The following is a 25,828-nucleotide window of genomic DNA, read 5'->3' as shown; positions in this document are numbered from 1 at the left end:
GGAGGAAAAAGTAACCCAAATTTTACTCTTTTCATTGATATTTCCTTCTTTCTTCATCATCCAAAGATGGATAAACACCACAGGGACACGTGCCCATGGTGATGCTTGAGGTCCCTCTGGGGCAGGGACTACACCCAGGGTCACTCCACTCACCTGATCTTCAGCCTCCAACACTACTTCTGCTGACCCCTGAGGTATACACAGCAGAAGAATCAGGGTGGGGAGAGGATTTCTAAGAGATGAGAAGCCTCCATGCAGAGTACCTATAAAGCGGTGCATGAGTCAGGTGCCTGGAGCAGACGTCTGTCTTCAGAAACTAGAGTTTTCTGAAAACTGTGGCTGTGTAAAGCAGCCTCCAAGTGCATTAGGTAGGAAGTATAAATAAGCCTAAGTTTCTTAACAAGCCAGTTGTTAAATGGAAAAAAAATATATAAAATTAGCTTAAAGAGGAAGCTATCTTGAGACGTGATGCAAATGATTCATTTTGTTTTTCCTGGAGCTGTGTCTGGTGTTGACTTCCAGTGATGCCTGACTGCAAATAAAAACCAAAGTTACCCCAAGAACTGTCAAAAAAACTCCAGCATTATTGGTGTAACCTAATCCTATGTCTGTGTCACTGGATTATATACATCCTTATTTTTTCTTAAAAATATGTAGATTCAGTGGACCAATATAATGTAAAATTATGTATATATTATATGAATTTTTAAAAGGCTCCAGGAACATTACTCAAGGTATCTGCTTTAATGTGTCTAAGGAACCAGCATGTATGAATTTCTCATGCCCTGGCTGAGTCCTTTACTCTTAAATATAGTCAAGGGCCCAAATGAATGGGGAAAACCAGTTTTCTCTGCTTAATTTTGTAGTTGTGGAAACTTTCCAATTTTCTCCTTTGTTTGATAACTTCAGGAGTTCAATGCTAGGTTGAAGCTTATTTTAATAACCATGAGGCATATAAAATAGAAAACAAATGTCTTTTCCTTAGCATAAAGATGAAAAGTATATCTACCTCCTTCATAGATGCAGTATATGACAGTGGATACATAGTCATATCTGTAAAGTTGTTAGGAGTATAGGTTTTCAAGTCACAGAGATGAAATTTGAATTCCATCTCCATGAGTACCACTCTTTGACCTTGGGCATGTATATCATTTTTTAAGCCTCAGTTTCCCTATCTGTAAAATGGGGATAGTAACTTCCACCTTGCAGACTTTTGGAAACATCAAATGAGATGATGATGTAAAGGTTAGCCCAGTGTCAGGTTCATTGTGTTTAATAAATGTTAACCATTACTCTATTTCCTATTAAAAGTCCAAATGCAGCCCGGTGTATAACTCTGCTTCTCAAATGTTAATGTGCACATGATCACGCCATCGACATTAAGATGCAGATTCTGCTTCTCTAGGTCTAGGGCTGGACCTGACATCCTGCATTCTTAACTAACTCCTGGGTGAAACTGAGGACAACACTTTGAACAGCAGGATGATAAAAGATGTTTGCAGGTGCAGGTGTTTTATTTGTCTAACCAATGATTCTCAATGTTCTCTGCCCATCAGAAGCTTCCAGGGAAATAAAAAACAAATTGACACTGGCCTTACAAAAGAATTAGAATTTAATTTAAAGGATCCTAAGTGGAGCCAGGGCATTAGTTTTTTTAAAAGCCTCCCCAAATAACAATTAATGTTCTAGTTATTCTCAGCTACTCAGATACATGATTCATGTTTGCTAATTGCTCTTTTCTCTGTAAACATTAGCTGAAAAATGTCATCTGTAGGAGAGGTGGCATACTTTATGCCTGCAAACCCTGTACTCACATGCCCTATACAAGGCAGATGGGGGAAGCAAACAAAAAATGGATTTTTGCCAAAGGCCCAGACAGTAAAGAGGGGAGTTCTGCTGTATGCTACGGGGAGTTCCAGAGGAAGTTACAGGCGTTCTTCTCATGAAAGGAAAGCATAAGTGTGATAAATAATTTGTTAAATAAATTCAACAGAGACTACACCCAAAGTCCTCTAATTCTTCTTCTTTTTTTAAATAAGCAGATTTATTCACAGTTATTATAGTTACTGATCCATGCTATCTTATTTTGGTTTCTTTTTTTTAAAATTTGTATTATTTTTATTTATTTTTCTTTTTTTAATTGTTGTTCAAGTACAGATATCTGCATTTTCCCCTGGTCAGTCCCCCCCAACCCAGCCATTCCCACCTGCCTCCCCTGATCCCACCCCCCTCCCTTGGATTTGTCCATGTATTCTTCACAGTTGTTCCTGAAAACCCTTCCCCCTTTCCCCCCATTATCTCCTCCCACCTCCCCTCTGGTTACTGTCAGTTTGTTCTTAATTTCAATGTCTCTGGTTATATTTTGCTTGCTTGTTTGTTTTGTTGTTTAGGTTCCTGTTAAAAGTGAGATCATATAGTATCTGTCTTTCACCACCTGGCTTATTTCGATTAGCATAATGCTCTCCAGTTCCATCCATGCTGTCCCAAAGGGTAAGGTGCTCCTTCTTTCTTTCTGCTGCGTGGTATTCCATCATGTAAATGTACCATAGTCTAATTCTTCTTATAGCTCAGACTCAGCAACTAATCTTCCTCACAAGCCCTATTTCTCTTCCCTGTTTCCTCTTTTACCATGTGTAATTAATTAAAAGAAGGGCATGCTATGAAGAGAGTAAAAGTAGTGTAAATTCTTGAACCCAACACATAGAAAATAGTTAATACATATTTGATAAATGAATAAATTTATAAATATTAATCTTCAGGGAAGGGAAGATTTGGTGTCAAGTAGCTCTGTCTATATTTATCTATAGATATAGATATAGATATATTTTATTCCTCACCCAAGTCCATGCTCACTAATTTTAAAGAGAGAGGAATGGAGGGAGAAAAACGTTGATATGAAAAACATCAGTCAGTTGCCTCTCACATGCACCTCAACAGGGACCAAACCTGCAACCCAGGCATGTACCCTGACTGGGAATTGAACTTTCAAACTTGTGGTTTACTGGATGACACCCCAACCAACTGAGTTACACCAGCCAGGGCAATGCTATCTTAGTTTTAATGGGACTTCCTAACTCAAGTATTTGAAGATTATTCTTATCATAGAGGGATATACCTTTAAGAGGATCTTATTTTGGAGACTTGGGGTGAGAATTATAACAAGTGCTCAGTGGATTCTAGAAAATGGAGTCATACAGGAAATTTGGAAGCACAACATCTCTTTTCACATATATCATCTCAGAGTATTCTCAACCTGGCCAAGCAAATGCAGGTGTGATTGGCATTGTTTTACATAAAAGCAGTCATGTTATATAGCCCTGCCTCACCCCCATCCTGCACAAAAGAAGGCTGAGTAGATGTAACTCCTTTCTGTACCATAGATCTCTGTTACAAAGGCACATTAATGTTCTAGTAATGGTTATAACAGGGGTTGGAAGCAAGATGTAAATTTGTCAGTCGTTTTTGATAAATCAAGTTTGTGGATAGCACTTACAATCAAGTATGCTGTGTGGTGATTAAGAATGCCAGTTTGTGTGATGTTGGGCAAGTCATATTCTGATGAGAGAAAAACAGAAGTCAATATGATTATGCTCATCTTTTCTTTCTCCCTTTCCCTCTTTCTGCCCTTTATTTGCCAAAACCTTACCTGGAACTTAATATGTGCTAGGCACTGGAGGTATCAAAACAAACTCAACCTGGTCACTGCCTTCAAAGACTTGCAAGATAGCAGGAGGAAAACCATGAGTAAGAAGAGAATTGCAATGTGAATCATTTAAGCAACTTAGAGAAACCCAGAAATTGCTTATACCATGAACTCTATTGCCTAGGATGGTCAGGGAATGAGCTTTCCTGGTTAAAAAAATACTGTGGTTAATAAAGATTGGCCAAGTATTCCACATGTAGATTACCACTGTCCCAAGAGTTAAAACAGGGTACAAAAGAAAGGAACCAGTGTTTGCTGATCACCTACTACCTACCAAAATAAGGTACTTCATGTATGCCATTTCTTTTAGTTTTTCCAATACTGGGAGGTAGGTATTAATCTTGTGCCTTTACAGGTAGAGAGACAGACTCATAAAGGTTAAATGACAGGATCAAGATCAAAGGGCTCAAGATCCCAGTGCAGTCAGAATGTGAACCCAGGTTCATCTGTCACTAAATCCAATGCTCTTCATACCACATTTTACATGGAAGCAACTCCTTGAATAGCATATGCTTGGAAGCCTACCCAATATTTATTGTAAGGTTGGTTTGACTGATTAAATTAATGAATGGATGCAGCAAGGCCTACTGAACATAACTTGATCTGATCTTCATCATGATTCAGAAGCTAGTCCAGGATGGTGCTACACCTCAGTCCTAATGACTATCCATTCATTAATAATGGAAATAGCATAATTTTATACAGTTTCTCACACTTAATTTGTGCATGCACTGCCTTCCTTAGTTTGCCATGTTTGACTACACTTTATGTTATTGTTTTTGTAAAATTCTTTAAATCAATGCAGCTTTTATGTTTTGAACAAAATGACATGCCCTGTGGTAAATGGAAAACCAGCTGGCACTGGTACATAGAGGATAAGAGCAAATGTAAATGCAGTGAAAGTAAAGTGGTATCATTAAAGTCCACCCAGATCCTATTACCTGCCTGGAAGCAGCCTATTTTATTAAAAAGAAAAATATTCATTGTTAGAGGTAAGAGAGTCTGGTTGCAAATTATGTGTAATTTCAAAAGTTGAAATAAAACTGAAGAAGAAATACATTTCTCCTGGAATTTCCTGAATTCCTGAATAATCCAATTCCTTTTAGGCCCTCATTCTACTCCATCTAAAATCATCTTTCATGCTTCTAATAGTATGTACCTGGCATGTAGCAGGTACATACTTAATACTAGTTATATTCTTCCTTTCCCATTGTTGATAGAAAATAAGCTTCTGTGATAGACTTGTAAGATGTGGTGGTTAAGAGCAATTGGGATTTAGCAATTCTTGGGTCTGATCCTGGCTGTGCAATCTTAGGCAAGTTGCTTAACCTTTCTGCATCTATTTCCTTTCCTAAAAAAGAGGATGGTTGTACTTCACTGATTTCCTGGGAAGACTAACTGAGGTCATGTGTTAGCAGAAACCTAACATATAGTAAGAACTCAACATGTGATAGTGGTTATTATTACAATCACTGGTGCAAGGTAGGTGATATTTTGCAGAGAAAGATGTAATTGGATCCACATGAAAACAGATGAGCCTGGGTGATAGGTGGTAGGAAGGCAATCAGCTGTACGGGTTGGGTATGTTGAGGGAAGAGAACTATTTCAGAGTAGTGGATCAAGATGTCCACTCTTGCCCAGATTGGATGAGGAAAGGAGAGAAAAGAGCCCAAGCAATGCCCAGATAATGACAGGTATTTTCTAGAAAACAGGGGTGGACTGAGTCTCCTCAGCTCCTACTCTGTACAGAACTGAAATGTGAAGGCAGACAATGGGAGAACATCTTGTTTTCTGTTCAGCTTTATTCACAGTGACAGTCCCTAAGGATTTGTACATAGTAGAACACGGCAGCAATGTGACCCTGGAGTGTGACTTTTACTCTGGAAATTATCTGGAAGTTGAACATGTAACAGCCACTTTACAAAAGGTGGAAAACAACACATCCTCGCACAGTACCACTTTGCTGAAGGAGGAGCTGAAGGGGAAGGCCTTATTCCACTTCTCCCAAGTGCAAGTGAGCGATGCGGGGAGATACCACTGCCTGATCGGCTTCAGGACCACTTGGGACTACAAATACCTGACTCTAAAAGTCAAAGGTGAGTAGTTTCAGGGACTGGAATCCGTAGACCTATAGCAAGCTCAAGCAAAAGCTGGGAGGATGGTTATAAGGAGACAGAGCTATCTCAAAGAAAAGAAAAGCACCTGTTCTGAAGTAATTTTTGACAAATGAGTATAAAGCAGCTGAGGTAAGGGCAAATGGGGGCAGGAGTTACAGAAATAATTAAAGCTAGAGGAAGCCAGGAAATGAGACCTTGAAAGAAAGGTGAGAGGGTGCCAAAAATTGGCTGTGCCTAATTCATAGGTTTTGCGAGGACCAACACTAACTTGATTATTAAGCTACTCTCTAAGAACAACTTACTCCTCCAGTCCAGAGTTATTTAAACCATGGTTTTCCATCCATTTATGGATTAAAATATCAGTTTAGTAAGTAGTAAATCAGGTGGATATTTTTCCCAAACATAAGAAAATAAGTAGAATAGAATATATCCAGAAGGTATCACATAGTAGTGCTAAGTGTTGTCTTGTGAAACTCTTGTTTCAGAGGGTGTGTGTATATTGGCTCATGGTGTAAAATATTTTTCTCACTGAAGGAGGCCCTAATAGAGTAAGCAGCTGATAATAAAAGATGAAGTAATTTTTGACATATAAATCATAAGGCTTTCAAAGAATGAAATACATTACTGTCCCTCCACCAACTTATTTTTTTGAGCAAGATTCCTTAGGCCTTATTGCTACAAAATAATGAGAAATAGAAATAGAATTGATGCTGAATATTGTCTCATTTCAATAATAAGTCATATGCACCCTCAGATTCATGAACAAATAGGGAAAAAAGCCCCATCCATCTCATTAAAAGATACATTTCAAGTAAACTTTTATTTTTTATGTTTAATAATTATCAGTATTCATACTTTATGTTTTGATTTTACATGTGCTAATAATAATGGAAATTAGATTTCAATGCAGAAAACAGCTTTGAACACTTAAAGGCTTGAGGTCACAAGAAAAAAAAATTAATTTCAATAACCATACATATTTTGTTGCTGCAAAAAAACATGGGTAATCAATAAAAGAGCTTTTAAACATGTTGCATTAAGATAAAATCCTATAGAAAAAGTGGAATGGGAACTGGGGTTCAAGGAATAAAAAGAAAGTAAAGGTCTGACCATCAGGGAAGAATTTTTGTATTTATTTTTCAGTGGATGGCGGTGTGTATAAAAGACACCTTCTTTGAAATCTAGATGACATTGGATGCATATGTAAGAGTGAAATAATTGTTTTACTAAAAATATAAATGTTTCTTAATTGCTAAATGTCATATATTTTCCAACCTAGAAGCATAAAAACTTTAAGAATCAAATTAATATAAGAGAGGGTGCATACTGCATCATAATTCTTTTAGGAGAAATAAAAGCAAAAAAAAAAAGGTTGAAGATCAACAAAGTATTTTACCCTGATCAGCTGGAGAGTCCAGAGAGTGAGTAGTAGGAGACTGCAGCTTTTGAAAAGCCAGGTTGCAAGTGCAAAACTATGAGTAATCTGTCTAAGGAAGGGCAGGAAAATGGCTAGGGAAAATAGCACAGTGGCTCTGAGAGACTGGGAGAGCCCAGGAACCTTCATCTCTGAATGAAGCTGGGGAGATCCAGGCCCCTAGTTAGTGTTTGCTTAAATGAAGTAGCACTAGAGGAAAGATGAGTTTTTTTCTTAAAATGCCTGCACTATAGCATAAACCTTGGAAGTAGGGTTGTTAGCACTTTCTTTAGTGTCTAGGCAACTATTCATATTAAATACAATGAAAAGAGAACTGATTAACTAATTTCAGAAGCATAGGGGAAAAATATGAGGTACAATGGCTAGAGAGTCCAGAGAGTGAGTAGTAGGAGACTGCAGCTTTTGAAAAGCCAGGTTGCAAGTGCAAAACTATGAGTAATCTGTCTAAGGAAGGGCAGGAAAATGACTGGGAAAAAGAGCACAGTGGCCCCGAGAGACTGGGAGAGCCCAGGAATGGAGCCCACAGGTTGAACACTGGCCTGTAAAGAATCCCTAACAGACACAGAGCAAGTACTAAGGAATGAAAGGACCAAATCAACCTGGAGACCTGGGTAAAGCATGAGGATGTGGATGGAATGAGCTGAGACTTACAGTAATACTTCAAACCAACAAAAAGGCCCAAGGGCTAGAGAGTGCAGCTTTAGCAAGTGGAGGAAGGAGGCAGCATGGCTTCCATTGTTCCTTTCAAGAGAAATTATTTTCACCCTAAGAAGGGAAGGCAAAGGGCACAGGGGGAAACAGCCTGAGGGAAGGATGCTGGTAGTGAAAAGATAACTGAATTCAGCCTGTAGGCCCAGACAAAGCATTTTCTGAAAGAAGTTACTGATGGGACTTTGCTCTTGTTATCTTTTCTCCATTGGGGAAATAGAAGGGAATAAGGAAAGAAAATGATAAATTTCAAAAAAGGGGGGGAACTCATGGGAATTACAGCCTGTTTATAACCTGATGTTCTTCTCCAGGCCTTTTAACAGGCAAATTGAGCATAACCTGCCTGGATTCTCTAAGGCCAAGGCATATAGAACTACATTTTTTAAAAACCTTAGTCACTATCCTTATGATGATAAAGCAGATAATACTATGTACAGCTTAATCTTTATTTCAGAGCTACTAGTGTTGCCAGTAATTTATGAATGGTATAGTGAGAGAAAATGGAAACCATTTAAACCAGTGGAAATGTAAATCAAGTAAATAGTAATTATTTTCATGGAATAGATGAAGAAGCCAACCTGGGAACAGGGAGGCAAATCAGCAATTTGCAATAGCTGGAAGCTGACACCACCCTGGGCTGGAGGGAAAACAGGGAAAACAGGAGGGCAGGGTTAACTGAGCCCAGGGCAGAGTCACATGACAGACACTAGAATCCCAGTGGACCTGTCCAGTGGTAGCTGGAGCCAGGGATGAGAGGTAGCTGTAACTGGAGAGGCAATTGTAGCACACAGCATACGGGAGAAGTACCCTAACTTTTCCCTCTTTCTTGTCCTACATTCTTCCCACCATGCTCCTATTGGCTGTCAAGAACCTGAAATACACAGCTGGCAAAGTCAGCCTTCCTGTAATAATGAGCAAAGTAAAGTTGAGGAATGGATCTAAGCACAAACATGACCAGGACCCACACAGCACACAACTTGTTCATAAAGTAGTAAAATGTGGGTTGAATAATGTGTACTTAACTGTAACTATAATAGACTGAACAACTAGTAGTTGTTGATGCAGGGCCAGCAAAAGGGTGATTGGTGGTCTTAAGTCACCTGGAGATACTCTCCAATTGCCAAGGGGTCTCTTCAAGCCAGCCAAGATGGGCAGTAGTTCATTCATTTAACAAAATTGATCTTGTGACCTTAGGCTGTGTTAAAACCCTGTTTGGGGCTGTAAGTGTGCTTAGGGCATGGGACGTAATTAGTCACCCCATACTCTGTATTGTTTGGATAATATCTGGAATATAGGTCATGTTACATTGGGAAAAATAAAGTTGAATACAGAGACTGGTAACTAGAACTGGATTTGACAATAATGTCCTGTGAAAATGAATGAAAGTAGACATGATTTGACTTCCAGTCAAGATGGCAGCATAGGTAAACATGGCTTGCCACCTCACACAACCACATCAAAATTACAACTAAACTATAGAACAACCATCACTCAGAACCATCAGAAATCGAGGTGAATGGAAGTCTGACAACTATGGAATTAAAGAAACCACATTCATACAGACTGGTAGGAAGGGCGCAGACATGGAATGGGCTGATCCCACATCCACATGTGGTGGATAAAAATTCAGGAGGGATATTTTGGGAGTGAGAAGTCCCAGCCCCACACCAGGCTCCCCAGTCCAGGGTTCCAGTGCCAGGAAGATAAGTCCCTATAAGTTCTGGCTACAAAAACCAGCTGGGACTGAGTCGATGGAAGAATCTTCTAGAGTCCCAAGCAATATCTCTTAAAGAATCCATACATGGACTTACTCAGACTCACTCCCTCTCAGCACCAGTACAGGTATAGCAAATTAAAGGCACTAGTGGCATACAGGGAGGAACTGAAATGTCTGGCATCAAGGCGAGGGTTGGGGGACAGCTTTCTCCCAGACAGAGAGACAAGCAGAGGCCATTGTTCCTTTTCTGAACCTTCTCCCAACAGAGCCACAGAGCTGGCAGGCGGGTGCCGCATCTTAGACTCCATCAACATGGCTAAAACAGTTTATACTACCCTGGAAATCCCCTGATATTCCATTCCACACAACTTATGGGCCCAACCAAGCTGTTAGCAGTGACTTTTCTATGTGAATGCCTGGCTCATGGTTCATAACTTCCTAAATTCTGTCAAACAAGCAACAGCCAGCCTCAGTGAGGCCCTAACCTCTATACCTCCTGCTAAGTGGCCCCAAGCTTGGCACTAGCAACAGCCAGCCTAGATTCACAGCATGGCTTTGCCTGAGGATCTCCAAACCCAGCACAAGTAGCAGTCATCTGCTTCCTTTATAGCTCATGCAGAGTAGTCTCAGGCAGAACACAGGTGGGGGCTGAACTTGGCCTTCACCACCTGGGAACCCAAGAGCCTGTGCACTCACTGGACAGCTATAGACCACATTGTAGTACCACCACACTAATCCTGCACAGCTTATCACAGAGGGTGGAGGTTGGTGGTCAGTGGACACAGCCAGTCCTTGCAGCTGACTGGCCTGATTCAATCCCTCCCATTGACCTGCCAACAGCAATCAAGGCTCAACCCAAGAAGAGGGTGTACTCAGCCCACATGAAGTGCACATCTCGAGTATCTAGTTTGGGTGATAGGGGACACTGTACCACTGGACCCTACAGGACACCTACTACATTAGGCCACACTACCAAGATATGGAGTCAAAGCTGCTCTACCTAATACATAGAAACAAATGCAGGGAGGCTGCCAAAATGAGGAGACAAAGAAACAAGGCCCAGAGGAAAGAACAGATCAACACTCCGAAAAGAAACTAAATGAAATGGAGATAAGCAATCAGATGAAGAGTTCAAAGCACTGGTCATAAGGATGCTCAAGGAACCTAGTGAGGAACTCAGCAGCATAAAAAAGTTCCAGTGAGAAAGGAAGGATACACTAATTGAAATAAAGAACAATTTACAAGGAAAAATAGTAGAGTGGATAAAGCCAAAAATCAAATCAATAATATGGAACATAAGGAACCAAAAAATCAACCAATCAGGACAACAAGAAGAAAAAAGGATCCAAAAAAAAATGAGGATAGTATAAGCAGCCTCTGGGACAACTTCAAGTATCTCAACATTTGCATTATAGGGGTGCCAGAGGGAAAGAGAAAGAGCAAGAAACTGGAAATCTATTTGAAAAAATAATGAAAAAAAAAACTTCCAGCCCTGGCTGGCATAGCTCAGTGGATTGAGTGCGGGCTGTGAACCAAAGTGCCGCAGGCTCGATTCCCAGTCAGGGTACATGCCTGGGTTGCAGGCCATGACCCCCAGCAACTGCACATTGATGTTTCTCTCTCTCTCTCTTTCTCCCTCCCTTCCCTCTCTAAAAAGTAAATAAATAAAATCTTAAAAAAAAAAAGAAAAGAAAACTTCCCTAAGTTGATGAAAGACATGCAAGTCCAGGAAGCACAGAGAGTCCCACACAAGATGAATACAAAGAGGCCCACTCCAAGACACATCATAATCAAAATGCCAAAGTTTTAAGATAAAGAGAGAATGTTAAAAGCAGCAAGAAAAAAGCCATTATCTTCAGGGAAGTTCCTATAACACTATCAGATGACTTCTCAAGAGAAACTTTGCGTACTAGAAGGGTTTGGCAAGAAATATTCAAAGTTGTGAAAAGCAGGGACCTACAACCAAGATTGCTCTACTCAGCAAAATTATCATTTAAAATTGAAGGGCAGATAAAGAATTTCCCAAATAAGAAATAACTGAAGGAGTTCATCATAACCAAACCATTATTATATGAAATGTCAAAGGGACTTATTTAAGAAATAGATGAAGATAATAACTATGAAAGATAAAATGGCAATAAATACATACCTGTCAACAATTGAATCTAAAAACCAAACTAAGCAAACAAGAACAGTGACAAAACCATGGATACAGAGAGCATTTTGATGGTTGCCAGATGGGAGGGGCATATGGGGGAATGGGTGAGGAAGTGAGGGGATTAAGAAGTACAAATAAGTAGTTACAGAATAGTCATGGAGATGTAAAGTACAGTACAGGAAATGGAGTAGCCAAAGAACTTACACCCATGACCCATGGACATGAACAATGGTGTAGGGATTGCCTGAGGGACAAGGGAGTGCTAGTTGGAGGGGTGCAAATGGGGAAAAATGGGAACAACTGTAATAGCATAGTCAATAAAATATAATTAAAAATAGTTCTGGCTAATAATCTACAATGGGAAAAAGTTCACAATAATTTTGTCTTTTGCCTATAATTTTCTCATTTGTTTGTTTTTTGATTAGGTTCTACTTATAGGTGAGATCATATGGTATTTGTCTTTCACCACCTGGCTTATTTTATTTAGCAAAATACTCTCCAGTGCCATCCATGCTGTTGTGGAGGGTAGGGGTTCCTTCTTTTTTTCTTCTGTGTGGTATTCCATTGTGTAAATGTACCACAGTTTTTTTGATCCACTCATTTACTGATGGGTACTTAGGCTGTTTCCAGCACTTGGCTATTGTAAATTGTGCTGCTATGAACATTGGGGTACATAGGTTCTTTTGAATTGATGATTCAGGATTCTTAGGATATAATTTCAGCAGTGGGATCAGTGGATAAAAAGGCAATTTCATCTTTAGTTTTTTGAGGAAATTCTAGCCATCTGCATCCTTACCAACAGTGCACTAGGGTTCCCTTTCCTCCACAACCTTGCCAGCACTTGTTTGTTAATTTATTAATGGTGTGAAGTGGTATCTCATGGTTTTAATTTGCATCTTTCTAATGGCTAGTGATACTGACACATTTTTTCATGTGTCTATGGGCCCTCTGTTTAATGACTAAACAGCTAGTTACTTCAAAGAATAGCAAGTAAACCTTTAAATATGACATCTTCCTGGAGGAGAGGCCATATGCAGAATTTTTCAGAACACCCATACTTCTTACAGCTTTGTTTTACTTCATTGTAATCAAAGCTGCCTAAACAATCATATATTTCTTATTGGTTTTTCTTTCATTTGGTGATTTCCCCTAGTAACACAAAATCAACAGTTTTATAACTACTCGCCTTAATGTCTGAGTTAACTATCAAGTCAGACATAGAAAGACAAAAACCACATCATCTCATTTATATGTGTACTCTAAAAACCAGCTAACCAGCCAACCAACCAACCACTGCCCCATTCCTCATCTATACAGAGAACAAATTGGTGGTTGCTGGAGGTGAGAAATGGGTAAAGGGAGGGTCAAAGGATACAAACTGCCAGTTATAAAATAAGTTATGGGGATGTAATGTAAAGCATGATGACTATAGTTATCAATAGTGTATTGGATACCTGAAAGTTGCTAAGAGGGTAAATCATCATAATCTCATCACAAGAAAAAAAATTGTAGCTGTGTGGTGATGGATATTAACTAGACTTATTATGGTGATCATTTCACAATATATACAAATATCAAATTATTTTGTTGTACACCTGAAACTAATATAATATTATGGGCCCATTATATCTCAATGGAAAATAGATATTATTTCAAAAAAGAAAAGAAAGTCACATGTTTTATCTAAAGGTGAAAAGACTATATGGAGTCTCACCAATTATCCTCAAATACCTGAAGGGTTGTCTTCTCATATGGATGAGGTAATAATAATTACCAACATTGAGTATTTATTGTGTTTTAGGCACATAACTCATTTAATCATTCTAACACTCCTGTTAAGAATTAAGTATTATTGTACCTATATTATAAATGAAAAATCTGAAGGTCATGTAACCAGCCCATACCTTCCAGACCATGAAGCCAATGTTCTCAACAACTATGTTTACCCCATGTTGTTTTACTAAGCCAGACAAGAACTCATGGTTGAGGCTACCATGAGGCAAAGTTTAACTTGGCATAAGGATGACTTTTCCAATGAAAGTTTAACTTTTTATTGTCTAATCGTGGCAAAGACTACTTCTGGAATTAGGAACTTCCATTCATAGAGGTATTTAATGAAAAGTTAGTTATCTAGAAAGTTATTAATATTAGAAAAGAAATATTATTAAAGATAAAAAAGATATTTCATAATGCTAAAAAAGACAATTCAACAGAAAGACATAACAATCCTAAATGTATGTACATCTAACAACACAGCTTCAAAATATATAAAACAAAAGTTGACAGGCCTAATAGGAGAAATAAACAAAGCCACAATTATATTTGGAGACTTCAACTCATCTCTATTATAATTGACTGAACAAACAAAAAAGAAAATACAAGAGTTGAACAGCACAGCTGTCTCGACCTAATCAACATACATAAAACTTTTACCCAACAACTGCAGAATATACATTATTTCCAAGTGCATGTGAAACAATCATCAAGGTATTTATCTAGCAAGTTGCTAAAGAGGATATTTCTCATTAAACAGGAAGTTGGGCTAGTTGAATTTCCAAACCACTCCCACCTCTGAAATTCTAAAATTTACTCATCTTTTCCTAAGAATAATACCCTCAATCCAGCTTCCCCATTGTATGTGGCTGATAATGACTCCATTTTAGCCACTTCCCAAATAGAAAAGAGGCTGTGGAGGTGGCTTTAGGTTGTATAAATAAAGACATAGTTTCCTGTCCCTACCCCAAAACTTGCTGATTTTTTTAGTTGAGCACCTCTCCCATCTGCTTTCTCATTTATGTATCTTAGCCCAGCTCCTGATTCCTGACCCTCTGTCTCTGAAATCACCTTTCAACTTGGCCATGAAATCAACTTATCCCAAGCTACCCTGTGGGAGCAGACCAGAGCCTTACCCACATAACACAACTCCTATGAATCTATTTATTCTCCTCCATCTCCCTCTAAGACCCACAGCTTCAGAAATAACCTACAATATAACAGAATAAAATTATTGTACCAAGCAGGGAAAGTATAGGTAATGATAAAAGATAAAATGAGTACTCAGAATGCATAACTGAGATACTGTTTGATTGCTAGACACAGACCAAAATTTGGTTCCAAGAAGACTGGTGAGTTTAGCCAGCTCAAGTTCTTCAGTAGGCTTGTTCAGAGCCTGATTCTCCTCATGCACTAGCTCTGGATACTCCTAAGCCCCCCAGGAAAACATACCCGTCTATATTGTTCCATCCCCAGACTTTCGCAGTTACATTGAGAATCCAACACAGAATTCAGAAAGGATGAGTTCAAGTCCCCCTGTCCCCATCTACCCCAGTCCAGCTGTCTTCTTATTTACAAAATGGGAATGGATTTTACCTCTCATAGTGTCTCTGTGTAGTTTAAATGACATAATGTATGTTAAGGGGAAGGAGTCAGGTTTTAGAGCCAGTCACCCCTGCTCCTCTCCAAGTTGTAGACTAAGTGACCTATAGATACACAAGAATCAATACCAAATGGGAAATGAACTCCAATTTTTACATTAATAGCTGGATGAACACATGATTTCCCCTTTCCTTGCTCCCAATTTTGGGGCTTCTCTGGTAATTACACTGGAGAACATGACTTAGAACAGGGGCCTCTTCCTTCTTGTTCCTTCATCTTAACCTAGGAGTCCAGGTTTGCAGATCAGACCTTGAGGTCACTCATCCCTTCAGCCTCATGGATAAGAAAATCTGAACCCCCCACCCACCACCATTTGCCAGCAGGAGCTGGAATACTGTGAGCTGGGAAGATGTCAGAGCTTTTTGAGGCAGGCAGGCCAGCAGGCCCAGCTGCATATGATTTGCCACGTGGAGACAAAAACTTCAACAGAGGGCCCACAGGTTTTTAGCAGCATTTGAAGGTGTGGTCACCCTGCTCTCTTGTGACCCGTGCATGACAGCAGGAGTGTCTTTGGCTATAACTAGTCAAATTAGCCATTCATAATTTAGGGACACACAGGGGAGGTGCTCAACAGGCAGGAACTGGAGAGGAGCATGAACATTCTCTCCTCTGCAGAATGTAAAAGCACAGGGCATGACTCTCAGTACCTAGAAAACACTTAGTGAGTCATACATGTTTTATTTTTGTTCATATAGCTGTTATGACTATTTTCATGTAAATTTGCTTCTCAAAGTTTGTGCCCATTTATACTCCACCAATTTAAGGAAAAATAAGTTTCATCACACATGTGCCATCTATCTATTGATCTTTACTTCAAAGATTGTAGTGAAATTCTGTTTCTTTAGGAAGTACTTTCTGGTTAATAAAAGCTAGTGCTCATTCCCTCTTCCCTCCTCCAAAAATTAACAGCTTATTTTCCACACTTCCTGGTATCTTCCCATGTTAATACATACTTACTGTTAGCTACCATCTAAGATAATTGGACAATTTGTCTTTGTGTCCTCACTCTTGTCACCTGTGTCTATTTTAGATCTGTTTTCTAGAGGGCAGGGAGCCATACAGGTTTAACTCACTCAGCATACACTGCACAGAACTGTGTGTGTGTGTGTGTGTGTGTTGGAGAGAAATAAATAATAAATACACCCAATTTCTGACTATTTATACACATAATCTAGGTCTTTACTTTTCCTCCTAATCTCAAGGAGAACAGAAGCAAGGGGGAAGTGGAAAGAAAAATTTCTCCTGAGGATATAAGGAAAAAACTCTAAAGTGAGATATGGGGTTGGCTAGTAATTGTATTTATGCATCCTTTTTCTTTAGTTTTCAGCTGTGAGATAATGTGCAGTAATGCAAGAGTGCACAGACTGTGGTGGAATAAGTACTGCTGAGATCAGAAACCAGACTTCCACTGTGCAAACATTGGCTCTACCAGTTTCCAGCCCTGACTCTTCAGTTACCTCCCACAAAAATTGGGAATATCAACAATGCCACTTTTGTTGTACAAACTAAATAATTTGATGTGTGTAGAATAGCATAACATCTAAGACAACAGAAATGTTTTTTTAAAATTAAAACCATTATTATGTAATATTGATAATGATTTTATTTATTTCACATGGCATTGGGGACAGAGCTCTACAGGAATCAGAAAGGAAAGACATTCATTTTTTTTTCTTCTGTTGTCCAGCTTCCTACAAGGAAATAAACACTCGCGTGGTTCAGGTCCCAAGGACAGATGAGGTAGAGCTCACCTGCCAGGCTAAAGGCTATCCCCTGGCAGAAGTATCCTGGCCAAATACCAATGTTTCTGCCAACACAAGCCACACAGAGACTTCTGACGGCCTCTACCAGGTGACTAGTGTTCTGCGCATAAAGCCACCCCCCGGCAGAAACTTCTCCTGTGAGTTCTGGAATGCTAATGTGAAGGAGCTTACTTCAGCCATCATTGTCTCTCCAGGTAAGAGCTGCCCGCCCTCTCTGACTCTGTCAGTCAGGGTTCAGGTGAGAAACAGACAGCACACTCAGAGTGAGTAATTTGAGGAGAATATAATGAAGGGACTATTTATGAAGTTGTGATCAGGATTTAGAGAAACTGCTGAGGATAGTGACGGACCCTGGGGCTTCTACGATGAGGAAGCCATTACTACTATTAGAGAGATGACTAAAACCTGGAGAAGGGAGCTTCGGGGAGACCACCTCTTGACAGGAACTGTGGCCTCCAGTGGGAGGAGTGTGTTGCTGCCCACAGAAACTCCAAAGGGTGGGAGCCGGTGAATGAATACCCTAACCTCACTCTCCTCCCACCCTCTGATCTCCTGCTGGTGCCCCCCATTGGCTGAACCCAGCTGGAAGTTAGAGAACAAGGGAATCCACTGATACGGTCCATAAAAATCAACCTCTCAGAGCTCAGAGCACAGTGTTGAAGTGTACATAATGGATCAGAAGAGGAAACAGAAAATACCCAGCACAGAAGCTCGTCACTTGACTCAGGCACAGTGTCCTAAGTGAGCAGGGCAAATATCACTTTGCTGGCATGGCCACCAGCTGCATGGTTTGGGGTCTTATAGGAAAACTAACTTCTTACAAAATCCTGCAGAGCTTTCACTGGCTATGCTGAATCCTGTACTTTTGAACTTCCTACACTAGCAAAATTTCAGATTTTGGAAGTCTGACCATTTTTTATGTACCAGGTTAGAACAGTTATTTGTCCAACAAGAGCAACTAACTTCTAGTATCACAATCATTTCATTTTATCACCAAGTATGTAAGTTTCCTATTGCTCCTGTAAAAAAATTACCATAAACTTTGTGGGCTTAAGATGGCACAAATCTATTAATTCACACTTCTGGGAGTCAGAAGTCTGAAAAGGGTTTCACCAAGCTCAAATCAAAGGTGTCAAGAGGATAGCAGAGACTCTAAGGGAGAATTCATTTTCTTGGTTTTTCCAGCTTCTAGAGGCCACATGTACTCCTTGGCTTATGGGCTCTTCCCCCACTTTCAAAGCCAGCAAATGCATTACTCAGACCTCTGCTTCTGTCATCACATCTCTTTCTTTGACTTCTCACCTCCCTTTTCTACCTTGTAGGGACCTTTGTGACTACAGTAGATGCTGGCCCCCTACCTCAACTCAATAATTCAGGATACTTTACCCATTTCAAGTTACTTAATATAATCACATCTGCAAAGTCCTTTTGCGCTATAGGGTAACATAGTCACAGGTCTCAGGAATTAGAACATGGATGTCTTTGATGGAAGGCATTATTTTACCATACAAAGACTATCATCTCAGAATAAACAGCAATCCCTAGTATTGAATAATTTGACTTTATAGAACATTCACTATGCTGTCATTATATTTTTCTTTGTCTTAGTTAGACAAAACAGAGCCTATGAAAAAAACCTGTTGGCATGCAAGTATTTGGCTAGTGATTCCAAGGAGTAGAAATGAGATGTTTAGAAAAAAAGGAAAAGCAAATATAAGGCTACATTATCAAAGTTGAAGTGGGCAACAGGAGGTTAAATATGCAAGGACTGCCTGGTTAAGCATAGGCCAATACTTTAGATGAAATGTGGTTTTCTAGAAGAACACTTATATAAGGATCTCCACAAAGAAATATGGGCCTGGGAAGAATGGACTTGGAAATGACTAGAATCTGCCCTTTGCATTACTGATTACGTCAGAGTTTTTCTTCATGATGGAGAAGTGGAAGGGCAGACTGATAATTTCTCTAGAAGACTTGAGACTATGAGAAGTTAAGAATGAACTAAGATAGCCCCTATCTGACTGTAAGCTAACATAGCTGAAGTCAACAGTTGTGGGAGGGGCCTGCAGAGTCACTCAAAGCTTGGGATATTGCTCATGAATGCAACCAGCAGGGAGATGGAGAAATCTCTGTGCAATTAGAAATTCTCAACCTAGATTTACCCATCCTTCCCAGTCCTGCTATCCCCTGACATGGATCCTCTGCTATAGTCAGCTCCCCTTCCTCACCACATCCCCCCTGAACTTGCTTGATCCTCTCCCATGTCCATGACTTCATTGCTTGGGCACTTTCTGCCACATGAAATATCATTCTTCACCAGCTCAAGCCCACCATCTCTCCAGGGCAGCTCAGGAAACTCCTGGGCACAAGCAGTCTTCCCTCATCTCACCTCCTAAGACCAATTGTACCACTTCTTTGTCTATGACTATACTTATCTTTTCTCTTTCATTGTTATTTTATTTTCCAGGTATTTTAATTGTTCACATGAGTCTTCTTTATACTCAGACTAAAGCAAAAGCAGAGTATTCTGCTCATAATAAGCACTCAATAAATGTCAGATTAAGGGGCTGAAGACTTATTCTTAGATGATCCCAGATGCATTACCCCAGCAGCCAGACTGTGTGGACAGGCAGGTCTGAACAGGCAAATGATGCACTAGCTTGTGGTACAAATAAACAAAATAACCAAAAGTCACACATCCTCCCACACTTGGGTTCCTGGCTTCTATTTCTGAAAAGCATTTTGTTGTCTTATGACTGTTCCTTTTCTGTTGTTTCTCATAAGTTGAGTAGCTCACTCCTGATTTCTCTGACCCACCACAAGCTTCTCCAGAAGTCAATGAATCAAACAAATACAGCAATGAAATTCTGGGCATGGGAGGTGCTCCCAGAACTCTAAGATAATGACTGAACATCCTAACTTTCAATCAGAAATTAAGGAGCAGTGAGATGATTTTCCTTTTGAAACATTGTCTTCTACTTAGTCAGTTGTTGCATTTTCATAGGAAATACAGTGGGACTAGAGCACAGATTCTTACAGGGATGCCAGGGAAGCCCTTCCAGGAGGCCTGGCAGTGACTCTGGCAGTGGTCAAGTGCATGGGCTCTAAAGTCAGATAAACTTTTATTTCAAATCCTCTCTGCTACCTACTAGGTTTAAGAGCTTGAGCTACCCTAGAACTGTCTCCTGTCTTTCATTTGTGGAATGGGGTAAATGATGGTAGCTACCTTATAGGGTTATGGTGAAGACTAAATGAAATACACTTATAAAGTCCTTAGCACTCAGAAAGGATGGAAACAGGAAAAAAGAATATGACATCTTTAGCAAGAGGATGGCTTCCTCGTGAGTAGTAGGACTGTGGGTAAGGATAAAACAGGTAGCTTTCCCATTATAGCATCATATCATTGTTAAGAAGCATGCAAAAATTAGAAAACTATTTAGAAGAATATGCATTAGGACATGGGCTAAAAGACGTCAACATATAGAGACTCTAACATGACAAGTATATCTCTCTCATCTAATATTCAGAGAGAAAGTGATTCAGAGCAGGTAAGTGGCTATATTCCATACAGTCACTCAGTGACTCAGGTTCTTTTTCTCTTGCTCTGACATTTTCCCAGGTGTTATCCCTATTGAACTGCTAAAGTTGGGTCGCTGCCACACCCTTGTTTCAGCCTTCAGAAAGGAAAAAGAAACATATTTGATGTTTGAAGGCCAAGACACAGAAGACCCATTCTGTTGGCCTGAAGTTAATTTATAGGTCTGACCACACCTAACTACCGAGGAGGCTTAGAATGTAGTTTCTGAGAAACACTGTCCAGCTAACACATAGCTAATACTGGAGAAGAAAAGGAGAGTGGATTCAAGGAATAAGCAGCAGTCTGCCACAAGGTAACCAATGAGAAGGAAGATTGGGTTAGATGGACTAGACGGTCAATTCAGTCCAACAAATGCTTACTGACACCATTCACACGGTAGTTGGCTTTATAGGGGATTCAGAGGTGACTTAGGTAAAGTCTTTGCACTTCAAACATTTATAGTCTAAACAGACTGATATCCTATTGGATGTTCAACATTAGCAAGTCTTCAGGGATGAGTAGGCTTTTGTTTGTGGGAAGGACTCTGAGAGAACCTGGACAGGACAAGTGTTTGCATAAAGGCATTGAGGTAGGGACCTCTCCTTAGTGTTCACCACACTCTTTCAGATAGACAAAGATCTGTTGGGCGTGAGCTTTGGATCAGACAGATCTGGGTTTGCTATCCTGGCTTTGCCATTTACTTCGTAGTGATGGTCTTAGAGAGAGTATTTAGCACCTTTGAGCTCTACTTTCTTAACTCTGAGATCAGCTCAGATTAAATGATGCCTCCTCCTGTCTCAGCTAAAACTGTCTATGGTTCTCAGAAGGCACTATGTTGGGGCATAGGGAAGGCAGTTGGCAGAACTGAGCCTTGCCTCTTGAGCAGTTTTTTCAGGTGTTTCTAGGGCCAGGCTGTTATGTTTATTCTGTATAAGTTACTGCATGAGGTGAAAATCAGGCTTTTGGAAAAGGCACAGCTTACCTTGGGTCTCCTACCATCTCCCTGTAGTGAACCCCTCTCCAGCCCTCTCCTTTGTTTGTCACTCTGGGGCCCTCATTCTAACCTTTAGATATCCAGAGCTCTCCTTTACGTTTTCCCCAGGCTCCAAAATTACTCTTCTTATCCACCTTTCTACTAAATTCATCTTTTTCTCAGTGTCAGGACCTCGATTAGCTGGAACAAGGAAAAGGACTAGTTACTGTAATTCACAATGACTGGGTTTTGTATATTAACACCATCTACAATATTTTATATATTTTTAAAGGATCATGTGAGTTCTTGAAATTGAATAAGTAATGATATAGATTCTAAGCACTGTAAGTGCTTGACAGAGGACTGGGGAGCAGTTTTGGACTGAGAGACACTCCAACTGGAAAGAGAGGTGATAGGTAGGTAAGTAGGTAGGTAGGTAGATAGACAGAAAGAATATGATAGATGTGTCAGAATGATGCAAAGCATGGAATCTGGAACTAGACAGCTTGAATTGCGTATCAGCTCTGTCATTCACTGATACCTTTGGGGAAGTTTTCTAGGCCCATTTACCAGTAAATGGGGATCATAGCAGAGCCTTCCTCATGGGTAGTTGTGAAGGATAAATGAGTTAATACATACAGTGCCCCAGGACAGTACCTAGCATGAAGTAAATGCTCAATGTAAGTTGGCCCTGTTACTTATAATACACTCAGAAGGCCAACTTGTTAGTTTCCCTCTAAGCTACCATGTACTTGATTCTGGTGCTTTTCTTTCACCCAGGTGAAATGAAACCCAGCGTACCTCCACCTTTGCTGCTTCATATTTTCATCCCTTCCTTTATCATTGTTTTAATGGTCATAGCTACAGTGATAATCCTAAGAAAACAACTCTGCCAAAAGCTTTATTCAAGAAAAGGTAAGTAACTTTTATTCATGGTAACTATGTGGGCTGGGTGTCTGCAGTGTGAGGCTCTACTTTGCACCACAGGCCTACGGCATCCCAGCTTCACACTAAATTCATTCAGTACTTATGAATTGCTTTGGGTTTGTTTTGATGATTTTTTTCCCTAAAAAAAAATGGCTTTAATCTTCAGTGATCTAAAACCCTTACACAGAATGTTTTTAAAAGGAATATTTTGTTGCTGTGGAAGGAATTTTTTGCTTTGTTCTTTGAGCTGAGAAGTGCCATCAGCCTCACAAGACTGGTGTTATTTTGGCAATGTTAGACAGCTGTAAGGTCAGAGTTCACTGGTGGGAAGATGCCAGGATCCTTTATGATGAGTCCTTCAGTTCTCTTCTCTTCTTTCCTCATTTGGGCATGAGCTGGGCTATGCCCTCTCCCTACCCTCAGGAATCTTATTCTCCTAGTTGGGTAAGAAAAGGAGAAAAGTATGTGAGGCCATTTGGGGGTGGGAAAGCACCTGTTTGGTGGTGCCCTGAGGTCTTTCAGCAGCTTTCCACTCCTATTGCACCAGTGGGGCCAGAGCTTGCCTGCATCGTTTGAGTCCTGGCCCAAATATTAGCAGTCCTATCTGGTGTGTTCCTAAACTGTCACTTTTTCAGCACCCAATGAGCTCTTCCCAAGATTGACATGGCTCTGTCTTTATTTTTTTATTTTTATTTTTAATTATATTTTATTGATTATGCTCTACAGTTCTCTTGACTTTATCTCCTTTGCACACTCTCAACCCAGCACACCCCACCCCCTCAGGCAATCCCCCCACCATTGTCCATGTCCATGGGTCATGGGTGTAAGTTCTTTGGCTACTCCATTTCCTGTACTGTACTTTATATCCCCATGGCTATTCTGTAACTACTTATTTGTACTTCTTATTCCCCTCAGTTCCTCACCCATTCCCCCACATGCCTCTCCCATTTGGCAACCATCAAAATGCTCTTTGTATCCATGATTTTGTCACTGTTCTTGTTTGCTTAGTTTGGTTTTTAGATTCAATTGTTGACAGGTATGTATTTATTGCCATTTTATCTTTCATAGTTATTATCTTCATCTATTTCTTAAATAAGTCCCTTTGACAATTCATATAATAATGGTTTGGTTATGATGAACTCCCTTAGTTTTTTCTTGTCTGGAAGCTTTTATCTACCCTTTGATTCTAGATGATAACTTTGCTGGGTAGAACAATCTTGGCTATAGGTCCCTGCTTTCATGACTTTGAATATTTCTTGCCAATCCCCTCTACTATGCAAAGTTTCTTTTGAAAAATCAGCTGACAGTCTTATGGGAACTCCCCTGTAGGTAACTAACTGCTTTTCTTTTGCTGCTCTTAAGATTCTCTCTTTATCCTTAAACTTTGGCATTTTGATTATGATGTGTCTTAGAGTGGGCCTCTTTGTATCCATCTTGTGTGGAACTCTCTGTGCCTCCTGGACTTGCATGTCTATTTCTTTCATCAACTTAGGGGAGTTTTCTTTTATTATTTTTTCAAATAGATTTCCAGTTTCTTGCTCTTTCTCTTTTCCCTCTGGCACCCCTATAATGTGAATGTTGAGATACTTGAAGTTGTCCCAGAGGCTGCTTATACTATCCTCATTTTTTTTGGATTCTTTGTTCTTCTTGTTGCTCTGATTGGTTGATTTTTTGGTTCCTTATATCCCATAACATTGATTTGATTCTTGGCTTCATCCATGCTACTGTTGTTTCCCTGTAAATTGTTCTTTATTTAAATTAGCGTATCCTTTGTTTCTGACTAGATCTATTTTACACTGCTGAGGTCCTCACTAAGTTCCTTGAGCATCCTTATAACCAGTGTTTTGAACTCTGCATCTGAAAGATTGCTTATTTCCATTTCATTTAGCTCTTTTTCTGGAGTGTTGATCTGTTCTTTCATTTGGACCATGTTTCTTTGTTACCTCATTTCAGCAGACTCCCTGTGTTTATTTCTATGTATTAGGTAGAGCTGCCTTGACTCCATATCTTGGTAGTGTGGCATAATATAGTAGGTGTCCTGTAGGGTAGAGTGGCACAGTGTCCCCTATCACCCAAACTGAGTACTCAAGGTGTGCCCTTCATGTGGGCTGAGTACACTCTCCTCTTGTTGTTGAGCCTTGATTGCTGTTGGCAGTCAATGGGAGGGATTTACCCAGGCCAGCCAGCTGCAAAGATTGGCTGTGACCACTGACCACCAACCTTTGTTCTCCATGGAGGATCAGCTGTGCATAGGTGCTCTGCTATGGTCTGTAGCCATCCACTAGGTACACAAGCCCTGGGGTTTCCCAGCTGGTTCAGGCCGAGGTTAGTCCCCACCTGTGTTTTGCCCAGGGCCTCCCTTCCTGAGCTACAAAGCAATCTAAGATGGTTACTACTTGTGCTGGGTTTGGAGATTACCAGGCTAAGCCAAACCGTGAAACTAGGCTGGCTGTTGTTAGTGCTGGGCCTGGGGCTCACTGACACCAGCTGTTGCTTGTTTGTGGGGATTTATGAAGTTGTAAATTATGAACCAAGACCAGCCATTCATATGGAAAAGCAGCTTGGTTGGGGTGGAATCTCTGGGGATCTCCAAGGCAGGTCAAACAGTGTTAGCCAGATTGATGGAGTCTCGGATGTGGTACCAGCTTGCCAGATCTGTGGGGGGAGTGTTTAGAAAAGGGAGAATGGTCTCTGCTTCCCATGATGCCAGATGCTTCTGTTTCTCCCTGTGTACCACTGGTGTTTTTCAACCTGGTAATCCAGTCCTGGAGCTCAGAGGGAGTGAATCTGAGTAGGTGAGTCCGTGTGTCGGTTCTTTAAGAGGAACTGCTTGGGACTCCAGAAGTTTCTTCTACCAACCCAATCCCCACAGGCTTTTGCAGCCAGATGTTATGGGAACTTATTTTCCTGGCACTGGCACCCTAGGCTGGGGTCTGGTGTGGGACTGGGATTCCTCACTCACAAGACATCCCTCCTGAATATTTATCCACCACGCATGGGTGTGAGACCAGCCCATTCTGAATCTGTGCCCCTCCTATCAGTCTGGATGGATATGGTTTCTTTAATTTCTAGTTGTCAGACTTCCACTCAACTTGATTTCTGATGGTTCTGAGTGATGGCTATTCTATATTTTGGTTGTAATTTTGATGTGGTTGTATAAAGAGGTGAGCCGTGTCTGCTAATGCCACCAACTTGACTGGAAGTTGACTTTGTCTTTAAAAAAAGAAATGATATCTGGGAGTAACTCAGTAGGAACTTCGAGTAGTCACTATTTGAGGATTGGGGGGATTTTAAGTGGTTATTTTCCTGCTTTTA

At 40.3% G+C, this 25,828-nt stretch overlaps 1 protein-coding gene across 3 annotated transcripts in view; it reads left to right on the top strand.

The window, feature by feature from the left end:
* Positions 1–25,828, top strand: part of PDCD1LG2 (programmed cell death 1 ligand 2) — a 62,703-nt gene that overhangs the window by 19,999 nt on the left and 16,876 nt on the right. For all 3 annotated transcript variants that reach the window (XM_045840947.1, XM_045840948.1, XM_045840950.1), the window contains exons 3-5: positions 5,503–5,799; positions 16,961–17,230; positions 22,367–22,501. In XM_045840947.1, the coding sequence (XP_045696903.1) occupies positions 5,503–5,799; positions 16,961–17,230; positions 22,367–22,501 (702 nt within the window). The remainder of the gene's footprint in view (positions 1–5,502; positions 5,800–16,960; positions 17,231–22,366; positions 22,502–25,828) is intronic.

The sequence above is a fragment of the Phyllostomus hastatus genome, unplaced genomic scaffold (assembly GCF_019186645.2).
Source record: "Phyllostomus hastatus isolate PE091 unplaced genomic scaffold, TTU_PhHast_1.1 phas_contig_34, whole genome shotgun sequence".
Taxonomy (NCBI): Eukaryota; Metazoa; Chordata; class Mammalia; order Chiroptera; family Phyllostomidae; genus Phyllostomus; species Phyllostomus hastatus.
The sequence above is the reverse complement of the archived record's forward strand: the minus strand, read 5'-3'. Positions and strand labels throughout refer to the sequence as shown.